Source organism: Ostrinia furnacalis, unplaced genomic scaffold (genome assembly GCF_004193835.3).
Source record: "Ostrinia furnacalis isolate ACB-3 unplaced genomic scaffold, ASM419383v2 OfSCF7532, whole genome shotgun sequence".
Classification (NCBI taxonomy): domain Eukaryota; kingdom Metazoa; phylum Arthropoda; class Insecta; order Lepidoptera; family Crambidae; genus Ostrinia; species Ostrinia furnacalis.
Window position 1 is genome coordinate 560,295 of NW_021137771.1, and position 27,518 is coordinate 587,812.

Below are 27,518 nucleotides of genomic sequence, written 5' to 3' on the forward strand. Positions count from 1 at the left end.
GAACTAAAAAACGCTCAACGCTCGAGCTCGCTCGTAGTTAACAATATCTTTCAAAAAATCGAACAGTGTCACAACTCTCCTCTGTTACAACTTACCTCGGTCTCCCCCTACTTGTTTAACTAAGGACTGAAGCATGTTTCCACTGTGTAAACACAAATTTCTTAATTTACTAATTTTCAATTTAACCGTATTCACAAACATTACTATGAGGTCTCACAGTGAGCGTCGACGCACAATGTGAGACACGAACCAATCACAAAGCTCTATTCAACGCTGTGCGTTCGATTTGCTGCTTCACTTAAGCAAGCATCGTTTGTGAATACGGGCGTTAGTGTCATACACTTAGTATAATAGGTAACCGTTACTTACGAGTATATTAATAAACTTTCACGCATGTCACACTTGTTTTTATTGTTCTAAATTTTAAGTAAGATACATAGATAAAATAGCGTTCAGTCTTTATTTAACTAACTAACCCACTAGCTAACAGACTACATAACTAACCTTCGGAACTAATACGAAAATATATTTATAACGCTGAGGATTATAGAGTTCGTTGTTTAGGAAATCGTAGCTCTACGTACGACTGTGAAAAAGTGAATATCTAAAAAGCTTAAAAATCAAGGGGTACGTAGGTAGTAAGTTTTTTTATGCAGTATACCTAAGTACTGGAGAAAATTACGTTTTCATTTAGTCAAAAGTCAATTTCTTATCTAAATAAATTAATTAATTATATCCAAGTGTAATCCTTACAAATGGTACACCAAACCGTGCCAATGGCTGTCACGCTGAACTTTTGTCTAAACGTTCTCGAACTGAGGAGAGTTAACGTGGTCTATAGCAGTGATAATGAGAGCAAAGGCTTTATTATTCGCAAAACAATAAGCGATATCGCATTGAAGCCGGCGCGGCGCTGTTGGGTATTGTGGTAGTCATTTGTCTGCTAGCTGCTCCTGCGCCGTTATTGTTTTGATTCCAACTTCGGCTAGGGTTAGTAAGTAAATTAAGCCGTAATTTGAGTTAAGACTGTATGACTGTATGACGTTTGGTTTTAAGTTTATTTGAAGAGCGTGTAATGTTTGATATCACGAAAGCTAACGTCCATATTAGAGCGACGACTCAAAATTCGATTTAATGATTCTGTAAGCTGTGTCCAACCAATCACAAGGTCTAAATATTATGAATCAACCAATACAACTTTGAGATTCAATCGAGAATTTAACATTGTTTTATCATCCGCACAATTTTGTAGTAGCTAACTTAGATTTTTGGGAAAAAATCTACTTCTTTCACTTCCCCTAAAATCGTTTTCTAGAAAGTTCCGTTGTGAATTTCGTTAATTCATAATAAATTACCACACACTCAAAATCACTGTCACAGTCCCAACTCACGCCGGTTTGTTTTCAAGAATGCACCTCTCTCGGTAACCGTGTCATGTCAACAGTTGTATTCTCGGAAATTCGTGATCGACTCTTCCTGCTGGATGCGCGTTAGTTCTCTCACAAGGAAATCATTCGGAACAAAAGTCAGTATATTTCTGTGTGGCTCACGGTTAAACATAGTCTCGCCCACGCTGCTCGCGCGCCGAATCTTGCCGCCCGCCCAGTCCCATCTGCTTTCTCACCGCCAGTACACGCCCCAGGTCAGTCAAATTTAAATTAACAAAGTTCCACCTAAGCAACTTCAGCGAATTCTACCTAGTGCTCAAAGCAACTGCTGTGCGACATTCTTGTTTCTTTCACAGTGCGTTAAAACTTAAACCATCCAAGGAATTTGTGATCACATAATTTACCGGTTAGTGCGTTCAGATATCAAACGGGCGATTATTTATAGCTGTGCTGTTTAAGATTAACTGAGTGCATAATACAATACCTCCTGTCGGGCGGACAAAAACCGGGTTTTCGGTACTAAAAATACCCCCATATCGAATGTTTGCGAAATCTATTTTGAAATTGTTCTGTTCGGCGTACGCGCCGATGTTCGGGAGATAATTCATCGGGAGAAAACAATGGTTAACATTGGATTGGCTCGGTAAAGAATCGTATAAGTAAAAAAATCACAAATCTTTGTTGTGTTAAGATATTGAAGTGTCAGTGAGGTAATTTTTTTGAGTCAATTTTTTTATTGAACCTCCATTTGGCTCAACAAGTCCATTGCCAAGAATCATTTCTATCACGTGTAAGTTTACATTTGCGATTACGTCAAGATAATAACGTTGGCCTAGCTGTCTTGTTAGTGGATGATGGAAACCTTCGTCTATTTTCGCGTTTTCTTCCGTATCTCAGTTTTTACTACAGTTTCGATCATGATTACGCGTTTGTTTGCTTTGAACATCGTTTATTTTTTGTCTTTTCATAGACGTCGTGTGGGTGTGTTGTTATTTATTGTACAGGATTTCGGTGCTGAAAATGATGTAATAGCAATATTCGAACATTATTATTAATCTAGTTTATAAACAACTTACTTCCTTAAAAAATATTGACGAATAATCTTGCTAAAATGTATATTGGAGTCGTATCGTAGATCGAATCGAAATCGATAGAGTGGATATCAATACTCATTTCTATATTTTTGTATTTTTATGTAAGTTTATCTCAATACAACTTTTTGTTTGAATCAATACATCAAATAGTGTATTTTTCGGTTTTCATTCGATAATTCTATCATTAATTTGTTTATTTTTCTATGGGTTAAATAACTTAAACAGTAAACGTAGTGGAGTAAACTGATATTTAAGCCTTTATTAAGCTAGCAAAATATAAATGACTTGACAAAAAAAATAATGGTGTTATTTTCTATCATACAAAATGAAACAAAATAACAATAAATGAAGTTTATTGATACTCTTTAGTTTAATGATCGAAACTAATTCGTTTTGGTACATCATGACGTGAACTAAAAAAAATACATCATCCGAACCAAAACTATTTACCTAATTAAAACAAACTAACTTTCGAAATCTATTCGTGTTTTTACACATTTTTTTTTCAATGAAGACGCGATTTATATTAATAAATTGTACCTATTGATCGGTAAAATTATATATTTAGACGAATTACAAAACCCGTTATGCACTATGGTTCGTAGTATACATAATTTAAGACCTATCAGATTAATTAATAGCTATCTAGACCAAATTAATGCGCTAATGCACCTGAAATTATAATAACCACTTGACGTTATCTATCAAGTGGTCTGAAACATCTTGAACGTTTCTAGAACTAAAATTTTGCGAGTACCTATGCGGGTAGATGATAAGGCAAACGAAGCTCTATTCAAGTGCATTACCAACGCAAATTCCAAAGCACTTGAATTATTTTGGTACATGAATTTATTCGTAAGAGTGCCTACATATTGATTGATCTCATCTACTCGTAGTCATAGTTTGTTATGAAAGAAGTCTCAAACTATTTATCTACTATTTTTAATCTAGATAATTCTACAATTGTATTTAGGTAGGCACCTATTGCCTTGTAGGTAGTAGTTAATCATTACCTTCCCACACACTACACCGCTGATTCTCAGTAATGATGCCATTTGGTAGGTACTGCCAAATCTCCTGTATGTTAATCCACCCGACCCTGTAATGTAGTTACTACATTTTTAACACAAGGTTATAATGAAATCACTTTCTGATTGTCTTGTCATTGATGAAAATATATTATTATTATGGAGGTATTTCATGGCAAAAGAGACACGTCTCGTTACTTGTCAAGTACAGTCGCGGAATGAAAAGGTTCGTCACCTTAGTGTCGGTTTTCGTTTGCACTAGGTACTGAAAGAGTCAAAACTGCCAACATAATCGTGCAAGAAAACTGACGAACCTTTTCATTCCGTGACTGTACATCGAGCTACGTAAGTAATTTAAACACGTCTTTGACAAAAATCTCTCCTAAATACCTCTATGATACAGTAACTAAGTCCAAAGTTGTTCACTCATTTTCTTGTCATTTCGGCATTTTTCTCTAAGCTATGTCCATCTTTGAATGCCTTTTCGATGACGATTTGAGTCAAACTTCTATAATAGCACCAGTAACTCACCAAATATGACACAATAACGCGTATTTACAGCCCACTGTCCACTTTTGGACGGACGATTCAAACTTCTATATTAACATCAACAACTCAGTACAACATGGGCGAGTAAATATTCCCACTGCAGAAAAAGATGATGAATTTGTTGGCAGTTGCATCTGGAACTGCAGTGAGGTGCAATTTACGACATGATTCACTATTAAAATGTAATAAACGATAACATCAAGACAGCCGTCGGCGTGGTAATGATCGTGACGCTAGTCGAATAATGATAGATAGTTGTAAATAAACAAGCTAATTACTGCATGTTCAATCTGTTTGTTTCTATAAACAAATTGTACCTATAAACTATTTACTTGCGCTTGTATTCAAATGGTATTATATTTGAATGTCTTTGAAAACCATATCAGTTTCTACCTAACATGCTAGTATCTGCCCGCGGCTTCGCCGAAAGACTTTCATATTTTTTTGAATACTTATTAATTTTTTAGAGTATTATTTTAATTTTCAGTCCCTTAACCGAATAACAGCATTCTTTCATGCCTGTTTTTTGTGCAAAAAGTATCTAATTTATCTTTTTTTCGGGCCTAATTCATAGGTAATATTAATTTAATTTTAAAGGTACTTTACAATTAATCAGTGGTTTACTCCATTTTACGCATCACAATTAGGCTTCCATACCAAACAAACCGACACAGTTACAGCATTTACTGCTTGTAAGTACAGCTGAGAACATTCTGCGAACAGAGCGTACATTTTGAATTCAAAATTCCCAGAATAGTTGATGATCAAAGCAGCGCAGACCTCGCGAAGAGCGAAATGCAATGACGTATGTACTCTGCATTCGACATCATATCGGAGGCTGAAGCGACAAACCTCGTAACTCTAATTTTATATTTTTTTAATACAAATTTATCAATATTTTTTAACACATCCATGTCAAAACTAATGTAAAATGTCGAAGGTTAAAAAATATTGTCAATCCTTTGAAAAAGCCTCTACAGTTTAAAATTACTAAAATCCAATCCCCAATTGTTTCGTACCGAAATATATTTATTAGTTTCTTAATTTTAGTTTAAGATAAAACAACACAAACTGGAAGGAATTTGCTCTTTTTCTTAATTGCATTTTTTAATCACAAACTGGCAACATTCTTTCCAATCCTATGGAGCGAGGCTCGCGATTGCGATTGCGACGCCCCCCAGTGACGCAAGAGTTTTGAGTTCGGAAGGACGCCCGTGCGCAACAGCGGTGTGTTCTTTAATTCGGCAACCACATAAGCGTTTGTCAATTTCCAAAATCAAGTGAATCTAATGAGTGCGGGATCCAGCCCCTATGGAACTATGGTCTTTTTCATCAATATGTGCTAATACTTCACAAGCAAACTGCATTTCGGAGATACGCCGGGCCCGGCTAAGCACGCGGCTGGCACTGTGGAAAAGAGGTTTGTTCGCCGTTTGTTTGAAAATTTAGTATAGCTAACATATTATTTGTTGGTCCTACGACCCGAATTTTCATTTTCCTTCCAATTGTGTAGTTTTATCGTAACTTTAGCGTACATACGTACCACATTTTTCATTCCACGTGCGACCATCTTTGTAACGCAAAATGGCGCAATCGAAAGTGGAAAATGATTCCAAGACCTCACTAGATTCCAATAGCGAGAGTAGTAGTTCATGTGTTCAGGATATTTTCGAGCGAGATTTAATTTTAGACGATTTAAAGAGAACATTACAGTTTGCAACTACAGATATTCAAAAATTCATTTCACGTACCAAAGATTTGTCAGCTCTTCAAAGAAAGTTTAGCAAATTGCAAACTAAAGTCGAAAAGTCTCTCATTAAATCTAAATCATTCAATAAAGAGGAACAAATCAAAATTAGAAACGACTTCGACGATTCGTATTATGCAATTGTCACTCAAGTAGATAAATTAAAACAATGTCAGGAGCAAAGCAGACGAATGAGTCGTCCCTTTGCTAATTCAGAATTTTCTAGTAATGCTAAATTACCTACTTTGCCTTTGCCCAGTTTCTCTGGCGAAAGCACAGAATGGAATTCATATTTCGATTTGTTTTGTTCTCTCGTTCACCACAATACTGCCTACACGGATGCGGAAAAGTTTAGGTATTTGCTTCTTACGTTAAAAAATGAACCATTCAACCTTATAAAGTCCATTCCAATCACTGATGNAAAATTTAGTATAGCTAACACCAATTAAGATTTTGATTGCCGAGACACAAGACCCAATAGAAACTCTAGGTATTCTACTCTTGTTCGAGGCTCACCGGTGAGCCGCTTGTAGTTTTTTTTTTTCAGAAAAATGTAGTATGCGAAATTTTTTTCTAATTTTATTTTGGAATCAGGGTACATAATTATTTCTATTTCAAAATAAATTTTGAAAAACCTTCACACAAAAAACTTTTCATTATTTCAATATTTTCAAAATTTGACATAAATGTAGTTACGAGGTCTGACACCGAGGCCGGCGATATTCTCCACGTCATAGTCATATCTGTACGACGGAATACATTCGTAATCATAGTTCACAAGCATGGAATTGCGAATATTAATTTCCAACGAATTGCTGGTTCGGGACAAACCTAATTTATACCCAATTTATACGGGACTACTCGAACGGGCTTTTGAGTCGCGAATGTAACCGATGATTATGGGAAAACAACTGTAGTTTGTAGGTAGATCTTTATGCCAAATAATATGCACTTTTGTAAATGTTACAGGAAATGTATGAAATCCGTCATTGTATACAATTCCTAGGAATTGTGTATTATTCCTAAAATCACCCGGAAATGTGTGATGTAAATTATATTGGACACATTTCCTAGGAAATTCACACATTTTCTAAACAGCAATCGGAAATGTAATATTATAAGATTTCAATGAATACGCTTGGACATGCGGTGCGAGGGGAGGGTATTGCACCATCTGATAACGCGGGGTCTCTATCGAATCGCCAAATTTTTTGTACGCCTAATTGTCTATGGCACACAAATTTTAAGGCTAAAATTTTTTTACACAAATTTATTTTTATTACCGAAAGTTTTTTTTTCCGAAACTTAAATAGCGCTCGGCGGCCGCTACCGCGGCAGCTGTGTATGTGTAAGGTCGCAAGTCTAACCTAACCTAACCGAGACTTTGTTATCCAGCTACAGGAGTACTAAAACCTTCATTCCAATAATTATGTAGTTTAATCAATGAAATTTTAGGCGTACCGAGGGGCATCGATCACGCGACCGCGCTAGTGCCGCTTAGTTTTATACATTTCCTAATACAATATTGGAATTCTATAAAATTCCTAGGAAAAGTATACATTTCCTAGGATATGTGCGTATTAAAAAATCTCTGAAGCAATATTTTATACATTTCCTAAATGGCTTTGGAATTGTATACATTTCCTAGGAATAGTATACAATTCCTAGAATTCATACATTTCCTGTAACATAAATACAAAATAGATTGGAATACCAATATTGAATTAAGTACGAGATAAAAAAATACCAACGCGAAAGCTTTAAATAAGTTTAACTGAGTGGACTTTTAGATTAATTTTTACCGCAACTAGTCATTGGTTCCTAAATAATACTTAATACAATACAAGCATCAGGACATTCTGGTTGAGGAAACTTTATTATTAAGTACATCATCATTATTTCCAGCCATAGGACGTCCACTGCTGAACATAGGCCTCCCCCAATTATTTCCATAATATTATCTTATATAAATCATTAAAATAAACACTCAACAAAAAACTGCATATTTATTTGTAAAAATTCGCTTCGTACTATAATCTTAGGCTAAGTAGCACCATCTTAATTTAACTTAGACAAAAGTCAAAAATTTGCCAAACATACAAAAACACCGGCTAACGTTATAGTTACGGTCAAAGTTTGGTGGCGCAACTTAGCCTTAATAATCAGAATGCTGTTTTTAAGTAGTATGTACGAGTAAAAAAGTGTAAAAAAAAACTGACTATTCTGACAATCAACCCTATCACTCCCCCAGGAACCAGAATGAGCCGTATAGGGAGAACCCGGCGCACGCGCGTCTACGACTGCAACTATAACAAGGGCGAGAGCTACTACCGTCCGGTTCTGGACCGGCTCGATGGCAAGGTCGCACCGGCCCGTGAACCGGACCGCGAGCGCATCCGGTCCGACGTTGAGAACCGGATCAACCGAGCGTTGGATGACATTGAGGCGCCGCACGACGAGTTGTACGACTCCAGGGGTGCGCGCGCGCAGCGAGGCAGGCCGTTGTCCTCCGCTTTTGAGGACGACGAGCTCTCTGAAGATGTAAGTGTGTTTTTTTTTAAGATAATTTGTTAGTAAAAGCCGGAAGACGTAGCGTGGGCAGGCCTCCCACTAGGTGGACCGACGATCTGATGAAGGTCGCTGGATGCGAGCGGCGCAGGACCGGTCTTTGTAGAAATCCTTAGGGGAGGCCTTTGTCCAGCAGTGGACGTCTTTCAGTTGACACAAACGAACGAATTTGTTATTGCACAAATAACTAATACTCCCGTTATCCCCTCGTACTAAGCTAAATGCTTGTGTCACGAGTGAGCTCACCACAATAGTCGAGAGGCGGCGGGGACCGAAACCGCGTTCCTCGGATCACGAGTCGGCCAGTCTGACCCCTTCACCGTTCGGCTATCGTGACTTTATTTTAAATTAATACTGAGATAAACTATGGCCTTCAATGATTGGGCAGGGTATTGGAGATTAAGCAGAAGATCCTGGCTATACAGGCGTTGCAACAGTTGGAATGGAATTGTCTTGTAGCGTTTATATGAAGCAGGAATACAAACGGGATGTATAGTTATTTTACTGTCTATAATGCCTAGCGTTTATGTGTAGCAGGAATACAACAGGTGATTGATTGAATATTGCAAATAATTGTGGAAAATTTTAGTTCTTATGAACTTGACACTCAAGTATGAAACTTTTTCATAATACGAGTATACCTACTTACCTTCTCTTTCAATAATGTAAATACTAGTATTATCAACTGGGCCTATTCTAAGATTCTAGAGTAGATTTTTGTTGATTTGGTGTTTAATTTATCAATAATAATATGAATTTATTGGAGGTGGGCCCAGTTGTCGGAAAAAAAATCAATCTGGTGACTTGGCCCGTGGACCAAGAAAAAACTGGGTCAGGTCGCTGGAAGACTCCGCTTTAGCTACCACAATGATCTACTAGAACTAAATACCACGATCCTTACTTCCGTTATTGCTTTGAGCTCGGGCAACAACAAACTTTGTCTTCATGAGAAAGAAATTCGCAAAATGAAATTCCATTACTATGACCGTAATGACAGAGCTGCAAGGGACTGAGAATCCACCGCTGTTATTAAAAAGCTGTACAAAAAGAATAGAAGATCTAGAATTACTTGGGCTACCATTCATTAGTGCACTCATTTACTCACCGTCTGTGTTTATTTCTTTATTTACTGCTTTGAGAAATACTTTTTATTCGACCGCTGAACTATTCGTACCTCGTCTTGACGTAATGAACTGCAACTGCAAATCAAATCAAGCTATAAGAAATCTAAATTAGCACTAAGATAGCGATAAACAAATACGTTCTACATCTTAAGATCCTTTGCTGGAAATTAAAACAAAGTTTAATGTTATTTTGAAGATAATTTATCGCTTTCAATTTAATCATATTCGCGCAAAATGTTTTCATGTTTTCCACGTCACCACATTCGCATGTTCGCAATTATTTTGAGTCAACGCGGCACGTGTCTTATAAAATCAGAAGATTATAAATAGAAAACTAAGATGGGAATGTTAATTATAAATTTAGTATTGCTAAACGATGCCCGAAACTCGATTCGGACTCGAGCATAAATTGTACTTTGTGATTGAATGAATAAACAATATTCTGACCAGGCACAGCTTAAAGTCCATCATGAGTTTGAATCGATATTAAAGTGTCGTTTTATAATAAGTACGGTAAAGGAACGTAGCCAATCGCAGTCTCATGTTGCCTCTAAAAATAGTAACACAGAGACTGAGTAACAAATATTATGTTGGTGTTGGTAAACAACATTAATTTAATAATAGATGTGTGTAATGAAATAGAACTAATGAATGTTACATGATCTCACGACCCATTATTATTAATAGCGAGAATGATCGCGTGGTATAGGGCTTCTTATTTTTATTATGTGCTTTGTTTGATTTACTTAATTATGTTCAATAAAACTAGTAACTTAAGTACGAAGCCTGAGTTGCACCACTTTATTTTAACCATAACGTTGTTTTGGGTATCGAGTTGGACAGACTTTTGACGTTTGTTAAGGTTAAAGTAAGATGGTGCAACCCAGCCTCAGTCTCGATTTCTAATTGATATTTTTGGATTGAACTTCCTCATCTTCTAATTAAGTATGAACTTTTCATTCCTCTTTGAGTAGAAGATGTTAACCAAAAGAATCAAAATTGTTTTTCTTCATTCCTAAACTACTTTAATTTTAGATGAAAATAAAACATACCACAATATTTTAAACTTGAAACAATGTCAAACGCAGTCCTAACTTTTGCGTCACAACTTATAATAAGTTGCATAAACATTATAAAATTCTATTGAAAATTTCATTTCATTCAGAAAAATTGTATTTACTATATCACAGATGACGTGAATGGGACATCTAAAATAAAATACTCGCGTAACGGCGTCCGTGTTCAGTGCTAACCTCTATAAATAAGAAATTCAATAACGTCATGAGAGTATAGAATAGGTAGACGTAGGTTTGGCCTTTAGAAAATTTACAATTTGGAAACGATTAGATTTCACTATTTTCCCTTAAAATATATTATACTACTTGGCTTTCGGCCCGCGTGGAATTTTGTCTGTCACAGAAAAACTTTATCGCGCGCGTCCCTGTTTCAAAAACCGGGATAAAAACTATCCTATGTCCTTTCCCGGGACTCCCCAAGTAGCATTTTACTCCATTTAAGAGTTCACATTTAGTTCCAATGTGTACTTACAGCATTAGTACAGTTCACTCGTGATGTATAAGCTGTATTATTGCAATTAATTACACCTATACCTGTCTAAGGGACTTATAGGAGTGTAGACTAGTGTAGAGTTATACTTTTATACGATTGTTGGTGTTATAATACTCTAACAACTATCCTTTAGTCAGCCGTCTGACTAAGAGCATTATAGGAGGGTAGAGATACGGTAACCGCTGTTTAACGGCCTACTTGTACGATGTTACAGAGCTAGCATTTTAATAGAACACACGTGGTCATTTATAAAGCCAAATGCTGTATGTTTACTTGTTTTAGACTGTTATACAGCTAGTAGCTGTAGTAGGACTTGTTTGTGATAATTAAAATAACCTTTTTTTACTACCTGTACAAAGTGTTTCAATGGTTCGCATATGCACTGTAGGTTGTTAAAAGGACTATATGTGTTGTCCATTAACATCAATAGCAGTTTATTTGTCCACAAGTACTACTCTTATTTGCTTTAAGCTGAACGTGAATGTGAATGTGATATTCTATTACACTTTTCCCCAAGCCTGTTTTTAGTTGTTCATGGTGGTTCTGTACATGATGCAGAGGAAAATTTTATGCCTGAACCTGAAAATTCCCTTCAAAATATACAGATATCAGAGTGTGATGATTGCAGTTCTAGTGATAGTGAATACAATTTTGATTTGGACAATTATTTAACAAAAATATAAGAACATGGGCTATTGAAAATCGTATTCCTCATTCCGCTTTGAATAAATTGTCAGGCATAATAAACGAATTTAAACCGGGAACACTACCGTCTGATGCTTTAGGTATTCATACTTGACTATTAGTACCTGGGCTAGGCGATTTAACGGACATTAATAATTTTTATTGCGGATCTCTAAAATATCAGTATTTAAAAGAATTAAAGATACACAATTGACCGGAACTAGGTACATCTTAAAGCTGTACATAAGTTCACATTAGAATAAATTTATAGACATTAGCGATGTAGTGGTATGTGGTACAAATGTGGAACTTCATATACGAGTAACAGCATTCTAACAGAACAAATGTGAACCTAATATACGCTCACCGCATTAAATTGGAGTTATAACAGTTCACATAGCCGTATTTCATTTCCACCATTTTGTTCTACATAACCTAAAATATTTACCAAATAAATCTCCAAAATTAATGCAGATTTATCACAAAATTCGCAGATAGAGCGATTGAGTTTTGGTTTAATTACCGTAGTATAATTATAATGCCAATACAATATCAAAAGCTGAAAATTGTAGATTTCCTCTCAGCCAGTTTTAAATAGTTGTTTCCCTCTTGGCACTCACGTACAAATACCAAACTAATATTAAAATGTGGAAATAATTTAGGACACACGTGAACTTTAGATAGCATTGGAGTACTTTTGTCGGACTTTATAACTTTGAAAGCTGTGCATTAAGCCACTTGTTACTCTTTATTACACTCACGTACGTTGTGTGGTTCACACTGCGTCCCATATAGTGCCGTAAGTCAGCCTTAAGTCCGCGGTTACTACTTAAACTGCTATTATAATGCTATTATACTGCTAATGTACAGCCATAGTGAACTTAAGGCTGTCTAATTTAATTTTGTGCCCAAACTGGTTCTATAAAAGCATTATAGCAAGCTATACAGCTCGTATACAGCTGACATACACAGCTTGTGGAGTACATGTGAACGACTAGACATACTATATAGAACCCCGAATGCTACTTGGGTCAACTATCTCTATGCCAAATTTCATTCAAATCGGCTCAGTTGTTTAGGCGTGAAAGCGAGACAGACAGAGTTACTTTCGCATTTATAATATTAGTATAGATTAGATCAGCTGTAACAAGTCGAAGTCAACAAAGAAAGTTATTGTCATCTACAGTCACTGAAAGCCTAACTTTGAAACTTTTGCAGTGTTTAAAATTGCAAGACACACTTACTTAAGAACAGCAAGTTTAATACCGAGAAAACCTATAAAATAAAGTAGTTCTAAAAACCTGTAAATAATTTTATATATTTTTTCATGGTCGTCTTTTTAGACGCATTTTTTAATTTTTTTGAACATTCCATTTCAGCTAATGGTAAAATAAATAGTAAATACCTATTGCATTACTGGGATCTCCTAATATTTGTTTTAAACAATAGGCATGTTTGTTTTTGCCTTTTGATTTTGATTGCAATATGCGCGCCAATCAATGCGGCCATATTGCATTCCAGAATATTCCCCTTTAGCCTTCAGCCATGTTAAACATTTGCCCGCCGCTCCCGCTGAATGGACTAAATAAATAACTCGGTTCACTGAATTATTGTCAGATTCCAATGTAGATTATTTAATAACGCCTATCATAATAATGAAACCGCTTTGCAAACAAAGCATTCAAGCTATGTACTAACGTGTTTATCAGGTAAATGAAATATTAAATGATAAGGGTGAACAATTAAAAAGTTTTAGGGAAAACCATTTAGAGTTATGGGTACCAGTATTTTTTCAGACTTCCAAATTGTTTTCATTATTGTAGCCTCATTACATTGTAGCCTGCCTATTTAAAATAGTCAAGAAAAAATTTATAAAAAAAAATAAAACCGACTCCAAAAAACCTACACTAAAACGTAGAAAAATAATTACTAATTACCTACTTATTTATTAGGACGAATTATTAATATTTATGTAGGTATACCATGATTGATACTTCTGGAGTCGGTGCAGGCAAATGTAATTATTTTTCTACGTTTTAGTGTAGGTTTTTTGGAGTCGGTTTTATTTTAAATTGTCATTTTCAGTCAGTTTGATTTGAAATGAAAATTATATTGTATCAAACCAGCTTTTGTCCACGACTTCGCCCGCCCGAAATTAAAGTAACAGATCATTATGATTATTAAAGTTTCGAAATTATTTTTACTAAATTAAATCTACTAATAACAAAACAACACACATTTTTAGCCTATTCCATTCCCAAAGTATTTTGTTTGTCTAACTAAATAAAAAATACAATCACAAAACTATATAGAAATTCTAAGTAGGCAGATGTAATTAAACTGGGTACTGTAGGTGGGCAGCCCTATCGCATGTTGTCATACTGTGACGTACCGCGCGACTGTTGACATTTATTTAAAAAATATGGCCGAGTTGGAATACTGTATAGATAGTATTACCGTGGTTAAAGTAAGATGGTGCAACCCAGCCTTAATTTTCTTCCTCAAACTATTTATTAAACTAAATTCAATACCCACGTATGATTTCCTCTAGACTCAACAACATAGATTGACCAAACTAGGTATCCACATCATCATCATCATCTTTTAAGTCACAGGACGTCCACTGCTGAACATAGGGCTCCCCCGATGACTTCCACATCGCACGGTTGGTAGCGTACGTATCCACGTAACTCTCGCCTAAGCTGAATAATTACCATGGCAGCCAGTGTTGCCAACTGCCAACCCTTTCGTGTAATCAAAACTTTTATGTTTGTACCAGTACCATTTGTTGATCTAGATAGGCTTAAGATTCGTAGGATTCTAAGTAAACTACCTAGGTTGAAAAGTGTAATCTGATTTAATCATTATTTTTTATCATCAGAACAAAATAGTTTTCAAATTGAAGAGTCTTCTAGTAGGTACCTAGGCCAGATTCTCGAACAAACAAAGTTTAGGAATCTATCATGCATTTTTGTGACACCTAATTAATCTTCGTAAGTCCACAAATAGTTCTGAAATCAATTCGCTAGTATTATTTTAATTAAAATTTTCATAAATTAAAATTCAGCAGTAATTTTTTGGAGATATATTATATGAGAGATAAGCAAAAAAATTTACAGCATGAGAGACACAACAAAAAATGGGTGAGTGCAAAAAAAAAGTACATCCTGTGTAAATAGTAGTATGGCAACACTGATGGCAGCCGACAAAATTTTATCCACACATAACATGCATTCCATGAACCGTGCGCGATCAAACCCAACTTAATAAAGGGCTGCACTTTAGTAATATTGAACACGAATTCCACGTTCCTTTGTCGGTGATTTCAGCGAGTCCAGTAAAATACACAAAAGGTCTGGTTTTTCGTGTTATTTAGTATTAGACGTGTTTTGGGCAGTAATTAATTTCCATTGGAGAAAAATATATTTATTAATTTGCAATCGACCCTGACTGTACTTACATTTTGGTTGCAAGAGTTCATTTGAGACCGAGATTTGGCCCTTATGACCGTAAAAATAAAGAAATAAAAGTAGGCTCCTAGACTCGTTCGTTTCAGTAAATAATTGACGTCCACTGCTGGACAAAGGTCTCCCCCAAGGATTTCCACAACCAGCGGCCCTGCGAAGCCCGCATCCAGACTCCTAGATTGCATGGCGTGCGTTTGATTGTGCGGTCAATACCTGCTTGGTTCTGGATAAAAATATAAAAAGTAACCCAATTCTTTATTATGTATCCTTATCTTTTGGGCCCCACCAGCACTTTGGAGACAAACATAATGAAACGCCGGAACAAACTCATCTATTAGAACTACCTACTAATAATGCAAGTTACCTCAGTGTTCCATCATCCGTATTCATTCAATTAAGTGCATGCTTTATAAGACCGCCTAAATTGAGCTCTATCTTTTGTTTATTTCTTTCTTTTCTTTTATTGTTTTGTGTTAGTATCTATCTACGTATTATCACAGAATAATAATAAGTTATTATGTCCAAATACAGAGGGTCTCAAACAAGAAATCATATCTCGTTCTGCTTGCGGTCTAGCCCGACAAAGCTCGACAAAGCCACCCTATAGCTATGCAAGGACCTGCCTCATTAGATGTCTGTTTCTGAGAGATGCTTCTAACATTGTAAATAGAATAGTTTAATAGAAAGAATACGAGCAATAAAATATACTTACATGGCGTGTTCGTTTTAGATGGATTAAGTAAATTTACTTGATAAATCAAAACGTATTACTTCTAATACGAAAACCGTTTAGAAATACTGTTATTTAAATTAACAAAGAACTTTTTAGGTACATACAAATTAAATTCGAGTTGATGAAACTGTTTGTTTTATCTGATATTTTCAATACTCGCGACTTCGTACACGTGGATCCCGTTTTACTCCCTTAGGGGTTTAATTTTGCAAATTCTCGTCCTAATGAATGCTCATTAGGACGGGAATTTGCAAAATTCCCATACGTTCTAATAGGAAGTCCCATGCAAAATTTGATATTCCTTGCACTTGTAGTTTCTGAGATTTCGTGATGAGTGAGTCAGTCAGTCAGTCAATCAGTGACCTTTCGCTTTTATAAATAGATGAGAACATAACATGCCATTTTAGAGTTAATAACCGAGCATTTCACCCTACAATTGATATAACTCACACAAGTTTCTCGGAAGCGACGCCGGCGATGCAGGCGCTCTACTTACGAGTCCTTTAGTTACCTTTGAGACCTCCAATTATTTGTATCCCCTTGAATCAGCCTCGAACTATGCTCGGAGGAGCTTCAATCATTTCGCTGCCTTTGCCATGGATACGCTTGATGTATGTGTTACCGGAAAAGTTTGAACCGTCCGTTATAATTATGTCTTGGTTTCTGAAAAATATTAATTTTGTAATCGAGGTTAATAATAGTGTTAAAGAAGTTAAAAAATAAGAATTAAGTCATTTTTGTATCATTATATTTATAGTACCAAACCAAATAAATATTTTATCTTTCTTTCATTTACTTTTTGCAATAAGGCTTTTTAAAAGTGCTCAAATATCCTTAATGGTTGTCGTTTAAGTGGGAACAGTTAGTTGGAGGCTATTCGTTGTTTTTTTTTAATAATAATAATCCTTGGACATTTACTTTACTTTGGACGTTTACGTTTGTTACTGTATTTCATGTAGACAACCTAATAAATGAATAAAATATACTATTCGTACAGGTACTAGGTATGTAATAAACTTAAAAATCTTCCTCTTGAATCACTCTATCTATTAAAAAAAACCGCATCAAAATCCATTGCGCAGTTTAAAAATGCAAGCATTATACATTTTATAGGGACAGACAGATACTAATGTTTATCTTGTTGGAAGATATTTTAGCCTGACTGGAAACTCTATAGTAGTCTCCTTGTTCGGTGTTTTAAAGTGACATACGACTGTTCTACGCAAATGCAATGGCTGAATGAATGCTCTTTCTGTGATTAGTATTGGATCTATGTACAAAGCATCTAGACATCCAAGGCTGAGTTGCACCACCTAACTTTAACGGTAATTACGACGATAACCGGTGCTTTTTGTATGGAGTTTGACAGCTTTTTGACGTTTGGCAAAGTTAAAGTAAGATGGTGCAACCCACCCTTAGGTTGTTTGTTACTTACTTTTTGCACAATCATTTTAAAAAGGATAGGACACCACATTAAATAGATGGAGCCTAGAGAAAATCTAGTTAAGGTCGAGTTTTTTACATTGACTAGCTTTTCATTTTAAGTTTCTTCAATGTATGAACATAATATCCACGACCTCTCGCTTGCCGGGCGAATGCTCTTCCATCTAAGCTATCCATCAATCATCCATCCATCCTGGGTTCGAGTCCCGCCTTAGGCAGTTCGATTTTTTCAAGTTATTTACAATTTAGTTCGAAAATCGACTCTTAACGCTAAGAAATTTTAATAACTATAATATCCACATAACATTATTTTCTATAACTCTAACATTGATTATGGTCAATGAAACGTGAATGAAATATATTAAAGCAGTTTCAATTGTAATCAAACTAGTTAAAATTAATTAAAACCTTTAATTTGAACCATAATTGAATTTCAGTGTATCCAGTTCCCTTATTTTAATATAACTTGCAAAATTTTGTGGTATCGTCCAATGTTTCAAACGAAACAGTGTGTGTGGTTTAATTATGATATTTCTACGTAACTTCAATTTAAATGTGAAATAGTCAATTTGTTTTTCCATAAATGTGGCTTGAATAAATTAATTATTGAACCGTAATTACAAAATGGCAATATTAATAGCAGTAGTTTTGTTTGGAAGTATTGATTGCGCCACGGATACACTAGGGCAGGGGTTCTCAATCATTTTCACCATTTTTTCACGGCGCCCTACCCTTTGAAAAATATACAGTAAAAGGACGGGCGGGTCAAGACGTTTGAGGGGTAGGGTATCAACGGTTTTCAGACACCAACAATGCGACGTAAAGGATTGACTCACGGCGCCCCTCTTTGCTCTCTACGGCGCACCAGGGTGCCGCAGCACACACTTTGGGAACCCCTGCACCAGGGGACAAATGTCCCGTGCGGTGTTACTCAGATTCTACGTGTTGCAGCAACGGTCTCTGTGTTTCGCGCAACATTTTATGTGACCCGGGCCATTAGAGTCAAACTTGCTGTATGAGACATACATACATTATTCATGTGATGTCTCTGACTTTCATTTTTAAGGGTTTTTAAAGTTCCTCTATATATGTAGGGTTCAACGTTTCAACGTAAAGAGTATAACTGGTATAACCCCCTTACTAATAAAAAGTTACACAGTTGTTGATCACTGTTTTAAAATGATATTTCCATACTAAACGTCACTTTAAAACAGAGATCACCGAGCGTGTAAGTTTTATTAGTAAGGGGGTAAATCTTTTCTATAAATTGTATTATGACTCTATCCTCGGTACCTAACACATGCTTAACTCTTATACTAGTATATGGTTAGAGTACATTATCCTTTATTCCATTAATGTGTTGTGTGTTATTCGGGTTAGTAGGTCTAGTAAGAAGTAAATTAAATTCATTATAACCATTAACCCTTCGGCGCACGTGGCGGTCGCGTGCGAGTCCCTAGGCGGCGCGTGCGCATTTGAACGCGAATATTACATTACCATAGCTAATATGTTACAGTCGTCAAAATTAACATGTTTTCGCGGATTTAATGGAGCGTAGAGTCATAAATAGGGTACTAAATGTTGGGGCTAATTTTGCAAAGCATTTTGTATCGAGTTTCAACGCCTGTATGATATAAGGCTCAAGTTACGAATCTACTTTCAAAAAATAATACAAACCCGTGATTCGTTTGAATATTATAATTTAACTAACAGCAAGCCTACTGAAACTTGAGTTAGAACCGTGTTTTGATCTACGTCAGAATACTGGCTTTTAACTGTACAAACGGTAAAATTCAGTTAACAGAATCAGATGCAAACGACAATAAAAGTCAATTTTCATACCGGCTTTTCATAACTTTTTTTTTTACTGTTTCATAAAAACATTTTGTACATAACCGTTTTAACTGCTATAACGTTAATCTGTATACAGGGTGTTAGGTAAATGGGTATATGAGCCGACACTAGCCCATGTTAACATGGTCATATTTTATAAATGGTATGGTGAAGTCAGAAAATTGATATCTTCATTTTAATTATTTTATTTTTCATACAAATCGGATTTTATAAAATTTATTTTGTATGAAAATTGAAAAAATTAAAATGATGATATCAAATTTCTGACTTCACCATACCATTTATATGACCATGTTAACATGGGCTAGTGTCGGCTCATATACCCATTTACCTAACACCCTGTATAACCGTATTATATACTGATTGCAGGTGATTTCACGCGTCAGACTCGTCGACCTGACATATAGTCAAATTTCTTCGAACTTCTTTCTATCCATTTTTTTTCTCTTTGCTTCTACGTATAATTAAAATTTGTTAAATTTTATACCCCTTGGTTATATAGAGGTGAAAACTATAGGCTTTGACCAACTACACTGTATCTATGCAATTTATATATTTGTAAGCTGTTTGTTTTCTGAATAAAATAAAATAAAAATAAAATATGTAAATAAAGACCAAATGCCCGATTGCTGACGTCAGCAGATTATTTCTAGAAGGATTGTAGAATTACTAATCCGTTTCTGGAAATTGTTGTGGCAATAAAACGATTCACAATCCTCAAAGCTTCTTTTGTCCTGGGATTATACAACGTTACTCAGAGAAGCGATTTTCTTTCCATAAAGAAGCAAATCCACGCTACAGACTAGATTAGGCCACATCTACGCTAATAAGAAAGTAAACTTGTCTGCTTGTGGCGTTACCAGAACGAAATGATTGAATTTTGGTAATTTTTGGTATAGATAAAGTACAAAGATAACATTATAAATAACGGGTTAAGGCCCCTCGCCCACGGCGAATTTTTTGTAGCGATGCAGTAGTAATTTTGTAGCGCGTTCGCATCGATACAGTCGTGATGCTGTACCGCGTTACTAGCGCGTTGGATTCACTTCTGCAGTGCGTTGCAAATGCTACTAACGCGCGTTAGTAGCGATGCCGTCGCTCGTTTACGAGAAGCGCCACAGCATCACTACAAAAAGTCGCCGTGAGTGAGGTGTCTAAGATTTGTCACTTAATAAATCTACTGGAGGTATAATCACAAGCAGAGCGCATATTCGTTTTAAGTTAGCGATGAGAAATTGCAAAATAAAGTAAGAAAAAAGCTATATTAGACTTTCTGTAACATTAAATCCACACAGACAAAGCAACGGGCCGAATATAGTTAATAATAAGCGATTAATCGGCTTACAGCATTACCATTATCGTAATTAATATTAAACGTCCATTTTGCCACATTAATTACTCAGAACCTAGATAGAGGAGGCTTCATTCTAGAACTTTACCTGACGATTTCAAGGTAAATTTAACTTCAAAAGGAGATAAATATTAATTAATTTAATATACATATTTCCATAATATCAAATTATACTTTGCATTTTGTAATAATGCATTTATAAATAAATCTGTCTGGTGCTTACAGATTTTGCGAATTCCACATTGCATCGTAAAATATTTTCAGAGATGTTGTTTTTCTCACATACGTTTTCCTAGTTATTTCATTCGTTAGTACTTCGCGTAAGCTATCATAGAACTAAAAAATGGCGATATTGAGTTATAACACACAATATTAAAAACGTGCATTTTATAACATCACAAAACATCGTAATTTAATTATTTGTCAGGAAGCCAGTATTGACAGTTAAAAATGGTCCGAAATGCTTCAAATTTTCTTTTTTCGCTTCTGTAAAATTGATAAAAATCAGTTGCGTCTTTGCGTTATTCGACCCACGATACAAAGCATTAAAGCAGTAAAAACATAGTCACGTTCTACCTTTGCTGTGCTCAAAAACCTAATTTAATTATAACTTTCTTTGATGTCTGCGAATGTGCAATATCGGACGAAAAATTTGACGTGCTTTTGTATAACAACCCTTCCCCGAACGGGCAATTAGCGTCAGAATGTAGAGGCAGCACATCAAGTTCAACACTGTAGCTTCATAAACAGTTGGAATAAGTGCGATTTTGCAACAAAAAATGTAAAGGCTGATGTGCTGTCGACTGTACAAAAATCTGGCCAAGTGCGAGTCAGACTCGCTTTTTGAAGGTTGGTTCCGTACAAACATGAAGGTATTTAAATAGTTTCTCCTGAAAGTAAGGTATTCAAGCAAACAAAGACAAATAATCGCGTTTGTTGCATGGGGGATTTTTGGTATAGCGGTATTTTGGTATTACTGTGAAAATTTCAACTGCCTAGGTAGAAGGAAAGAAAAAATGTTTATATTTGATACTAAAGATGAAAGACAGACAGACGGACAGTGACTTCGGCTGGTTTGCACTATCTTACTCTAACTTTAACAAACGTCAAAAGTCTGTCAAACTCCATACGGAAAACACATTGTTGTAGTCACAGTTAAAATAAGGTGATGCAAATCAGCCTCAGTAATAGGGTCCCTATTTGGGTTTTCTCTATTTGGTTACAGAACCCCAAAACCATGGCACCGGGGACGCCCTACCGAGTTATTTGTTTTTCTAGATTCGGACCAAATCATGACTGGCACAATCTGACAACCCTCGCTTTGAGCCCCGATTTTAATTTCAGATCGAAATGAAAGAGAACCCTTTAATTATCCCACCGAAGGTTACAGACTGAGCTAAATATTTAGTGCATCCAGATTGAAATTCCACAGCTTTGCTTTATATGTTAGTTTGCACAAACGCGTGTGTTTTAATTTCGTCAGTTCATTATAGTGTGAAAAGTTTATGAATGCCTTTGCTGCTGTTACTGCTTAAATAAAACAGTAATTTTATTATGCATTATTTTCTGCCTAATTCACACACTTTTAACCTGTAGGCTGGCTTTTGTATTGCTCTACTCGTATAAAACAAAAGAGTGTATTCTAACATTAAACGCTAAAATAAGTTTCACTTCAGGAGAAGTAATAAAAGGAGACTAGTATTTTTATTGGTATAAAATGTTAAAACTTGGAAGTTTACTTAAAATAACGTGAGACGTCCACCCACAAGGTGGACCGACGACCTGTTAAAGGTAGCAGGAAGGCGCTAGATGCAGGCCGCTACCAACCGTGCGATGTGGAAGTCATTGTGGGAGGCCTATGTTCAGCAGTGGACGTCCTGTGGCTGAAATGATGATGATGATGATGATGAACGTCGACACACTGTAACTTTTTATACGAATATTACCCTCATTGTTCAACTAAATACATCATCAGTGCAAAAAAAAGCTTTATGTACCAGAGTTGAATTCTACATAAACCACTTTAAGTAATAGTTCAATCGCAAAATCCAATACTAAATAGGCAAACGGTAAACCACACAGACAAGCTAAATAGGCAAACTATTCACTAGTTTGTTGAACTAATAGTTCACACTGCAACCAAATCCTAGTTCCGAACTGAAACTATAAATCAAATCATGAAGAAGTTAATAGTCTCGATGAGGCGTTCGAAGACAGATCACTGCCTTGGGCGTAAGTCCACTAATTGCAGGGTCAGTAGGTACATATTGTGTATAACTCTCTAGGCTCTGGATTACTTATTAAAATAGGTAGCTAAATTAAAAATTGTAATAATTTCCGGGAAAATCCTAAAAACAGCCCTTTTTCCACGCGGACGAAGCCGCGGGTGAAGCCGCGGGCGGAAAATTAGTATAATTATAAAATTAAGCATTGATACTAGATATTTACTTTTAGAAAACGTAAGTGAATAAAAATACTATCGGTAAAAGTAAAGACTCTTTTATCCCTTATCGCAACTCAGTCATAAATTCCGAGAAATTCCAGAATTGCATGAGCTTACTTTCATTAGGCAGAATTCCCTACAGAACCAAACTATTTGTAAGGCATCAATCAAAGGAATTCGGAAAACCACTAACGCACAAGTAAAGTTTCACATCGGAAACTTGCCGACATCAAAAGTATAAATTAATTATAAGTTCTGAAATAAAATAAAACTAACATGTACAATTTCCATCGGTTTCGTGGTTTCGCAAAATCGCCGTCTCGGCCCTACTTCGTGGAAGTAGCGCTCAAGCCCGATCCGAATGCTAAAATTGAAAAGCAACCGTAGTAAAAAGAGCTACAGTCGTAAATTAAACGAAAATCCCTAACAAGCAGTTAAAATTAACTATCTAACCCAAGGCACCGTTACCCACATACATGTCGCCCGTTGTGAGCTTACCCGTCAGACAGAAATAGCTTGGAACTCCCAACCACTGAGTTGATAGGGATGCCAATCTGTTTGACAAGGTACTCGAATGGAATCGAAATAGATTCTCTATGGTGAACGTACTTAATCAAAATGGGATATGGCCAGGTATTGAATAACTCACCGCAAGCTATCTTGCCGCTGTATTCCTACCTAGACTAGAATATGAATATTCATTTATTCGCATTTCACATTCTAGGTATACGATCTCATAATAGATTGCAAATTGGATTGTTACATTTTAAGAAACTTAAAATTTAACTTAATTGAATTCTTTGTTAATTTCAGATCACAGAGTCGCTGAAGCGCCTACGAGCTGGAAAGAAATCATCCCGTTTCGCAGAAGACATCGACTTCGAGAATACCGTGTCCAACATCGAGAACCGTATGAGGATCTCCGACAAAATTTTGGAGAGCGTGGGAATTGGCTCGTCCGAAGTCAGTGGGGCGAGGAAAGCTCTGCAAGAGAACGAGGAGAGGACCGAGAAGCGTATCGCCCGCCGTCTGAACGAGGAAAACTCGCTGACAAAGTGGACAGCGCTGAACAGTGACGAAAGCGCTGCAGCACAGCGGGCGAAGGTGAGCAGGGCGCGCTTGAGCGACCTTGAAGACGAGATGTCAGAACTCAATGAGAGGACCGCTGCCAGAGAAAAGAGGGCTGCGCGTCTCCGAGCCCTGGTCGCCGACAGCGACTCCGTCGACACCTCTGTTGCCGCTTCCAAAATCACCATCAAAGCAGAGAGGGAAAAGAAACAAGTCACTTTCTAAATCTCATATTCGGTAACGCTTCAAACACTCTCTGCTCTCTAAGATCGAAATTTTAGAGTCGTTGAGGATAGATAAATTTGCTAGAATATACTCCTGCATTTGTCATTGTCACGGCTTCACTTTCACTTGCATTGCTTTATTTTAATAGTATCTATGATTCTGAAATAATTAATATTATAAAAGTGTAACTGAGAGTGCTGCCTTGCATAATGACCGAGCCGATGTCTATTTTATACTTGTTGTGTAGAATACAGCGCTGCGTATCGCCCTTTTTTTATTTCTCTGTTGAATAAAGAACAAAAGATAGAGCGTTTGATTATTTTTGCTCGAAAAATCTTTTGATAAGGGTTTGACGAGTCGACAGATTTATAGGGACGTAAGTATGGATATGTTGTATTAAAATACTGATGAAGGAATGATAAGGCTTTGATGCAAAATCTAAATCATTACAAGCACTAAATAAAGATATCCTACCTACCTATGTTTAAGTCCGACATGAGTAAAGAAGTTTCTTCTGATGTTCCTCTTATGGTGAAATTCTGGTATTATTATGAAATGGATAAAATTAATATTCAATTTCTGATGATTTGTTTGGCGTGAGACAATCTTATTATAAATCGTAATTGAGGTTCCATCCACAAAGATCTTAAGCAAATTACTGAAACCTTTGAGTATGGCCTCGGCCTCATGTAGACATTGAACTTAATTGATTTTTGTTTTTGTGTTCTATAAAAAAATATATTTTATCCCAAAAACCGTCTTTCACAATAGCGGCATTTTATTAAGGTTTTGCAAAAGCCAAAAGTATTTAATACTGCTATTTTCGTTCGTTCGTCGTTTTTGTTTGCATTCAGTCGCTGCTTTGGAAGCAATCAAGCTGCTGCGAGAATGTTGCTGCGATTTTATGTATAGTCCTTACAACTCATGAAGGCGAGTGAGCTTATACTTGTGTGTGTACGTGTACATGCACATAACAATAGTGTAATTTCTTGAAAAACGAACAGTAGCGAGCCACCACACATGTAAAGCTCACTCGCCTTCGTGAATTGCAATAACTATACTTACGAGTAAGTATGTTGCTAGAGATGGGTAAGTGCTAATAATCCGATTAATAGCAATTGGCTAGTAACGGATTAAAAGCAGTTATTCGCCATAAATAGCCAATAATAGCCGATTTCAGATGATAGGTAACCCTGCTATTAATGTTATACTAATGATTAAACATATCCCTTCATAGTTTACAAATTTAGCACTTGAAATTTGGAAGGGACGTAGCTTAGGTACCGTAGAGGTGCATTAAGAAAGGAATACCCGAAATTCCAACGGGCACGGGAATTAGCGGGAAAATCCTTTTGTATGAAAAATCTAAACCGCTTAAGTTAGACGCTTGAAATTTGGCATGCAGGTACCTTAGTAAACTTAAAGCTTAGTTACAAGAGGATATTGCAAAATTCCCACGGAAACGGGAGTTAGCGGGAAAAAAACATTTGTATGAAAAAATCTAAACCACGTAAGATAGACGCTTGAAATTTGGCATGCAGGTACCTTANTTGATTGCGTTGACATAGAAGTTTGATTTTGTTACAGCTTAAAGGTATTATAGACCTGAGTATTTGGTATGAATTTCAATTTAATACCTCTACGCGTTTATGAGGAAATGGGTAGTAAGTTTAAAATTATTAAAAAAATATATATTATGTGATGTAACTAAAAATTTATGGTTTTCGTAATTTTTCCTTTATCTATGCTGTAAGACGTTGCTTAGTACCAAATTTCAAGATTCTGAATTCACGGGAAGCACCCTGTAGGTTTTGATTCCCTTGCAAGTGTCGAAAATTTGCGGCATAAACGGCTGTATCTTTTGATTGCGTTGGCTTAGAAGTTTGATTTTTTCACAGCTTCAAGGGACAGTAAACCTGAGTAATTGATATAAATTTCAGCTTCATACCTCCACGCGTTCCTGAGAAAAAGGGTCTTGACAGACGGACGGACAGACGGACAACAAAGTGATCCTATAAGGGTTCCGATTTTTCCTTTTCAGGTACGGAACCCTAAAAAATAAATACAAACTTGCATGGAGGTTCCTTTTAGAACCTAGGTGCTCACTATGACGGGATGTTACAAAATTCAACCCCAAAGGGCTAAAACTGGGTCCACGCGCTCGAAGTCGTGGGCGGCCTCTAGTAGGTACTTCATAAAGTGTAGGTCGTTCCTAAATATGTATTAATATTCGATGCATACTTAACTACACCTACAATGGAATACATTTCACCGATCAATGGTCGATCGGTTTACAATTAGTGCGCGATGCAAACACTGGCTAATGCAGTGGCTTTTAAAAATGCAAAGGCGACCCGAATGTTATGCCTATATGGAATACAGAGGCATAATTTATGCAACATTTCATCGGTTTGTTCACGTAGGCCATTATGGGATCGTGGGCGCATAAGTAGTGACCTAATTTGTAACGCTAAAAGGTTCTATTTCAGGCGTTTAGTACTTTAGCGCATTAACTCTCAGTATATCGCAACGTAAATTTATAATTCACTAATGAGAGTTTGAAAATAAGCAATCAATAATAGTGATGTAATATTTTGCAGCTGTTTCATTTTATTTTAAAAGTGGTCCCATTATTTTGAAGTGCTTTGAGTTTTAATCTTGGATTTTAATTGGCCAAAAGGACATACCATTTCTTTTTCAGCTCTACCTTGTTTCTATACTCGGCACAAAGACTCGTGGCAGGCGATGTTATAATAAAACAGTGCATATATCATGTTTTCTCTCGCACTTACACTGGTTATGGGTGACGTCACACAGAGGTAGGTATAGCGTTATTATTAATACGTAATAAGTAATTAATAAAATATTGGCGAGTGTGCATCTCTGTTTCAAAAATTACTTAAAGCCCCGCCTGCCACGAGTCTTTGCGTCGAGTCTAGTGTCAATTTAGATAATATGAGACTATAGGCGTTATTGGGTGCCCAGATAAATATTCCATTTTGGAGTAACAGGATTTTCGTTCTTCCATAAGGCAGAAAAGTTTAAATACTTGTACGATCTACACATAGATATACGAACACAAGCGATGAAACTAAAAAAAATATTTTAGTTTATTTAAAAAACGAATAAACATTATAAGTGCCCACTCGCAAGTTAAGACTTGACACAGTAAAACAGCCACAA

At 36.1% G+C, this 27,518-nt stretch overlaps 1 protein-coding gene across 1 annotated transcript; it reads left to right on the forward strand.

Annotated features, from left to right (window-relative positions):
- The first annotated feature begins 1,518 nt into the window (after nt 1–1,518).
- Nucleotides 1,519–24,747, forward strand: LOC114365036 (uncharacterized). The gene is made up of 3 exons (XM_028321458.1): nt 1,519–1,642; nt 8,058–8,347; nt 23,856–24,747. The coding sequence occupies exons 2-3, from the start codon at nt 8,066–8,068 to the stop codon at nt 24,333–24,335; spliced, it is 762 nt and encodes a 253-aa protein (XP_028177259.1). The 5' UTR covers nt 1,519–1,642; nt 8,058–8,065; the 3' UTR covers nt 24,336–24,747.
- The last annotated feature ends 2,771 nt before the right edge of the window (nt 24,748–27,518 follow it).